At 32.4% G+C, this 6,098-nt stretch overlaps 1 protein-coding gene across 1 annotated transcript in view; it reads left to right on the top strand.

Annotated features, from left to right (window-relative positions):
* Window positions 1-1,342: 1,342 nt before the first annotated feature.
* Window positions 1,343-6,098, top strand: part of LOC129217449 (nose resistant to fluoxetine protein 6-like) — a 61,980-nt gene continuing 57,224 nt past the window's right edge. The window contains exon 1 of the mRNA XM_054851750.1: window positions 1,343-1,568. Coding sequence (XP_054707725.1) covers window positions 1,343-1,568 — 226 coding nt within the window. The remainder of the gene's footprint in view (window positions 1,569-6,098) is intronic.

Raw genomic sequence — 6,098 nt, 5'->3', positions numbered from 1 at the left:
GGGAACCCCTGCCCTAAGGTCTCATTTATCAAATAATTTACTCGAAAATTTAGCAAAATTTCATGCTCCTTATCAACATTGTATTGAATTTTCAATTAGTCGACTGTCAAAAATCCGGATCACCAAAATCCGTACTCCAAAATAACCGGACCGATAAATAAGTATTTGTTTTTAATAAAAAAAATCACTGGAATGCAAAATGAACATTAAACAGCAAAGAATGACATGTATTTATTCCCTTTAGCGCTCCATGCTTCAACAAAATTGACGTCTTAATTCGGCCATCAGTCCGGATATTTGAGACAACTGCAATTACGTTTATGTCATAAAGACTTTAAAATTACCTCACAGTCAAATACATTCCTTGTAAAATAAGATTTGAATGTTTGTTAACATAAACAGCAGAATATCTATTATGCTTTTAAGGTAATCTTAATTAAAAGAAGGAAAATAAAACAGTTCTTTTTTTTTACTCAGTTGAAGGTCGAAGGTAACACCAGAAGTTTTCGACTCGTGCAGCCTTGAAGGAAAAAATGGATATGAAAGAAATTCGCAAATGTGGCACTGTCAAAAGAGCACTACCTTTGGGATTGGTTAGGACAATCTTTTGAATAATTTATTAGGAAAAGTTGCATTTCCCTATCTATAAAAGTTCATTTTGATGTTTCTTTGGTGTTATCCCCGAATTTGTTCCGAGCTGTACGTTTGGTGGATTAGAAATTCTCTTTTATTTAGTTCCTTTCAATTTTGGATGTAACCCGAAAAAAAATAAAATTGTTCTGCTCATCACACGTGAATTTATATAGGTTTTTCATGTGAAAGATAGTCATTTATTGTTAACTGAGACGGAGTATGACCACAATTGGCCAAGTGTGTTTTTAAACTTTTGTGTTTTCAAACTTCTGCTATTTATATTTTTTAAAGTTCTAACGAGAGCTTCCTTTGAAATTTTATTCATTGCAACACAAGTTTTACGTATTCAAGGCAGTTTTTGTTATTAAACCCTCTTTGTTTTTAATACAATGTGATTGCCTTTTCCTTTGGAAATTCTTCAACACATTTGTAGGATACTTGAGTTTCCGTTTTTACTGAAAATTAGATGTTCAGAGGCTGTAAGGTTAGTGGTCGAAGTAAGGAGCAAAAATCAAATCATGTAACAAAACTGATGCAGGATTATTTGTTTTGAAGAGCCACGAAGAATTTTTTTACGTATTTTTGTTTTGCTCTGTAAAGTGAAAGAAATTTAAAAGAAAATACAGGAAAAAAACTTTGTTACAACTGTGAAATCTAACGCAGCGAAAAATAATAATAAAAAATGAAAATTTTGTGGATCTTGACTTTTATGGGAATTTTCTGTGCTGTTTCTACAATCGAAGATATCAAGAAAGATGAGTATTCCTGGGATGAGTTTTTGCTCTTGGCTAAATCGGGAACGCAGTCAGCAGTACGAAACTTTTTGCCTCATCTTTTGCGAAGTTTGGGTGCAGCGAACGTCACCTACCAATGTGAAAGATATATGGTGACCTATGTCCTGGCTCTATCTAAGTGGAAGACTTGGGCTGTTAAAAGTAAGCATTACTGATATTCTTTATACGAAAATATAAAATTTCAAGAAAATTGGCGTCTTAAACTTCATTTTTATCCACTGCTAGTCTTTTATGCTGCATTAGTAAGTTATTTCTTTCGATAATTTTAACGTGTTATATTTGTGTTACTTTGGGAACATTGGAATAGTTATAAATATGGTAGAACTTCCATTTTCCGGGTCTCCGGAAAATCTAAATTTCTAGCCGGTTTGACAATCTTATGTTCACAGATAAGAGTGAATTACGATAATCAAGAATGGAACTTTAGGTAAACGAAACATTCGGTTTTTGTTTTTATCTATTTAACGTTTACGTGACCAATGACCATGCTTCATTCACACGTGTTTGAAACAAAAGACATTAGAACGATTTTTCGTTACAAAATAAAGTGAAAAACTTTTTTAATGTCTTGTGTAAACAGTGCTATGCATTTTTTTTTTTTTTTTGGTGACAGTGCTACGCATTTTTTTATATTTTTTTATTCATGACTTTTTGTCGTATATCGATACTAATAATATAAAGCTGAAGAGTCTGTTTGAACGCGCTAATCTCGGGAACTACTGGTTCGAATTGAAATTTTTTTATGTTGAATAGTCAATTTATTGAGGAAGGCTATAGGCAATTGTTTTTATTTATTGAATCAGATTGACCGAAATATTTGTAATTGCAAATTAAATGTTTCATTAACTGTTTAGTTCTATGAATTCCTAATAGATGGCGGGGTAAGTTAACTCCTCGAGAGGGTGCTCGCCGACAGTGTCGATAGCTACTCTATTGTGGCAATGTTGTGGTCAAAGAACTGATTTTTGAATGCCTTTTTTCTTTTCGATATTCATGTACAAAATTTGATCCTGTAAGATTTTTCTGTTGGGCTTTGTTTTCCTTCTTTCTTCAACGTTTGTTTTTGTTCTTATCGTAGAAAGGGCATAGTTACGGTAGCGTGATTGCTTGGCACGTTAAAAACTAAACAGTTGAAGAATTATAAGAAGGATTATGATTTTTAAAGCTACTGTTAATCATTTGATGTGCTTTGGCGATTATTTTTAAATTACAAAGAGATTTTAATAGGTTTTTGAAAAGGTGTATACGCATTTTATGTAAAGAAAAATGACCATTTCACATCAGAAGGGGGGGGGGGGGGGGGGTGCGGATTTTTATTCAACGGACTTCTTTTAAATTCTTTGCACGGGCATCACCGTGCGAGTACTGCTAGTGAACGATAAGACTGCTTAATCAAAGATTTGATTGTTACCCATACTATCTGGATTCTCCGGATTTCCAACTATCTATAGTAAATTTGGTCCTAGTTAGTCCGAAATGAGGTTAAACTTAAAGAAATGGGTTCACTTATTACTGAAATTATCTGCAGTTTATTAAAACTGAGTTATTTTAAGTGTCGTGAAGTGCTTAAATCGATTACAAATACAAATTCTGGCAGCCATGCTTGTTAATCTGCAATCTTCAGCCATCATCCATCTTCTTAGCTCAGTACCATTTTTGAACTCATCATCAATACTTTCTACTGCGAAAAACGAGCTGAAAGCTTCACCAATATAATATGAACATAACCGAAGGTTTAAAAATCTGCTACAAAAATGTTTTTCACGAAGCTTAAATTTTCGCCATTACAACAGGTTCGCAAAAATGAGTTCTTATAGTACATTCGAGTCTGTTTAAGGGAATAACCAGTTTGATGTCCCCCAGTTTCGCTGACACGAAATTTCCTTCCACCTGTTTCAATCAATACCTTTTGATTTACTTAATCGAAAGAAAAATTAAAATGTCGGCAAAATTGGGGATAAACCGCCAGTTTAACCAAAATATTATTCTAATAACAGGGGTATTCCGTTATCCGGAATCATAGTAGTAAATTACAACGGTTTGGTGCAGGGTTGAGCGATTTAAATGAACTCAATTTAAACCGTGATTTAAACCATGATTCTTAAAAAATGAATTTTTAAGTTCAAAAGAATGAATTTAATGTATATAAAGTTCAGAGTATTTTTAATAGAAAAAACCAATAAAAAAGCAAATATTAGTTATAAACAACCTTACCAAAAGAAAATAGGATGATTCATATAGTTATTAAATAAAGAACACTTGACAGATGCAGAAAGAAAAGAATCTTTTAGATTTGCGAATGAGAAATACTCTCCAGAAATCATGTCTCATCTGATGAAATTTCTAGAAAAGTCGGATCTTTTTTACGAATTTCTTTTTAGTAAAGATGTTCTGGGTAAAATTTCCCCACTCGATTGGTGGAAAAGCCACTCTTTCTCTTGTAAAAAGAATGGAGAAATCCATCACTTAAACCAGTCATTTAACCAATTGTTAACAGCAAGGGCATCAACTGCTTCGATAGAGACTATTTTCTCTACGTATGGGTTAGTACAGTCGAAACTTCGCAACAGGCTTGGAAACGACAAAGCAGCCCAACTTTTTTTCATTTACAAATCATTGAATTTAACTCCTGAATAGAGAAATAGTTAGAAGATTTTCATGAAAAATAAAAATTGTGGTTATCCTTTAGTCTACTTCATCTCTCTAACAGATCTGTGGTTGAAGGAGTAAAACATCTAAATTAACATGAAGCATTCTTTATACGATATAGATAATTAAAACAAGGAAAAATCCGTACATTGTAAGCAATTATTTTCTACTAATTTATTAACTACCCTTTTTTATATTTTTAGTTTTATGTATTTTTCAATTTATATATAAAAAAAAGAATCTGATTTAGACATGTAACTTGAACAATTTAACTTGTTAGTATTAAACATACTTAATTAATCTTAAACTTAAAAAATTCTATTTAAATCAAAAAAATCCGATTTAAATAAAAAAATACGATTTTTTGATTTTTTTTCAATCGTGATTTTTTTCAACCCTGGTTTGGTGCATTGAAAATTTAATATATTAAGCAGGTTATAATTTTTAAACATATTTCAGTAACTGAGCGGGCTCGATTGTATTTAGAGCCAGTTTGATCCTTTTTCGTCGAATTATTTTTACGCGTGAGTGAACTAGTTTTCATTCTTTTCTTGGGTTCCTAGCTTAGGCCGTGACCATAGAAAATCGTCGTATCAGTTTTTAGCCTACTTTCCCAGTAAAAGTCAGAAAAAGAAGAAAAAAGCATGAAAGAAGGCTTAATGCATCTTAAAAATATCGTGAAAAACAAAAAAAAGTCAAAAATAAATAAAATAATTAAATGAATATTGAAAAATTAAAAATTGGAAAGTAGGGTATTGAGATGGGGAAAAATGTCTGTCGGTCTGTCTGTCTGTCGGTCGGTCTGTCTGTCTGTCGGTCTGTCTGTCTGTCGGTCTGTCTGTCGGTCTGTCTGTCTGTCCCCCCCTAATAACTTTTGAATGAATAGTCCGATTCGAACAAACTTTTTTTTGTTCGAAAGATCTCGGCGAGGACACCTCATTCCCATATTTCACTTTTTTGATTTGAACTATTTTTTGTTCAATTTTGAACAGTTCAAAAAAACTTAACATTAGCGCCTACGGGGAAATTCAAAGCAATTCCGAACTGTGAGGCGAATTTGCTTCAAACAAACTTTGTAGGAAAAAGCTTTTGATAAAAAACTTGTATATAAGATATCTTTTTGATTTGAACAATTTTCCGTTCAATTTTGAACAGTTCAAATCCCTTAACATTAGCGCCTACGGGGAAACTGAAAGTCAATGTAGATTCCGTACTTGAAGGCGGATTTACTTCAAACAAACTTTGTTGGAAATAGCTCTTGACGACCAACTCCCGACTCCGACAATTTAGGGGGACCTGACACTGACTCTGACTCCTGTTCCCGACAATTAATCGGACTCCGACTCCCCGACTTCGACTCTGACTTCGTAGCTTTGGCAAACATTTATACACGGAGGACAAATGACTGACTCCGATTCTTGGATATTTGACTCCGACTCTTTTATCCCAAAATGAGATTGACTCCGACTCCGCTGCTGTGGTTTTAACTGTGAAATAATTATTGTTGATATGATTTGTTTTTATTTTCACGCTAAAGTTTTAATTTAGGTATTTAGTTTTCGGTGAATAAACTCGTAAAATATGCGCAGACGATTTTTTTTTTTTTTTTGACAATGAAAATTATTTCTTTAAGTTGACATTTTATTGTTTTTTTTTTTATTTTGGTAAGTGCATTAATTCGTTTAAAAAATTATTTTCGGCAACAGGGGAAAAAGAAACGATTTTTTTATATGATGTATTTATTTTAATGAACTTATTATTATTTTTTCGTTTTGAAAGCTGTTTAAAAAAATTTTTTTAATGGAAAGAAGTGTATTAGCTGCTTTGTTTAAAAGGTGCTGCTATTTTATTTGTTCGTTTTTTTGAAGAAAAGTAAGGAATATTTTATTCCTAGAAATCAGCTTAAAATATTAAAAAATATATGTTTGAAAAAATTTGCGATTTTAGCTATTTTTGAGAATATTGATCAGGTACTAGAAAGTAGTATGGGTATACGGGAAAGTAGGCTCGTCTAGTTCTAGA

This window comes from Uloborus diversus, chromosome 2 (assembly GCF_026930045.1).
Source record: "Uloborus diversus isolate 005 chromosome 2, Udiv.v.3.1, whole genome shotgun sequence".
Classification (NCBI taxonomy): Eukaryota; Metazoa; Arthropoda; class Arachnida; order Araneae; family Uloboridae; genus Uloborus; species Uloborus diversus.
The sequence above is the reverse complement of the archived record's forward strand: the minus strand, read 5'-3'. Positions and strand labels throughout refer to the sequence as shown.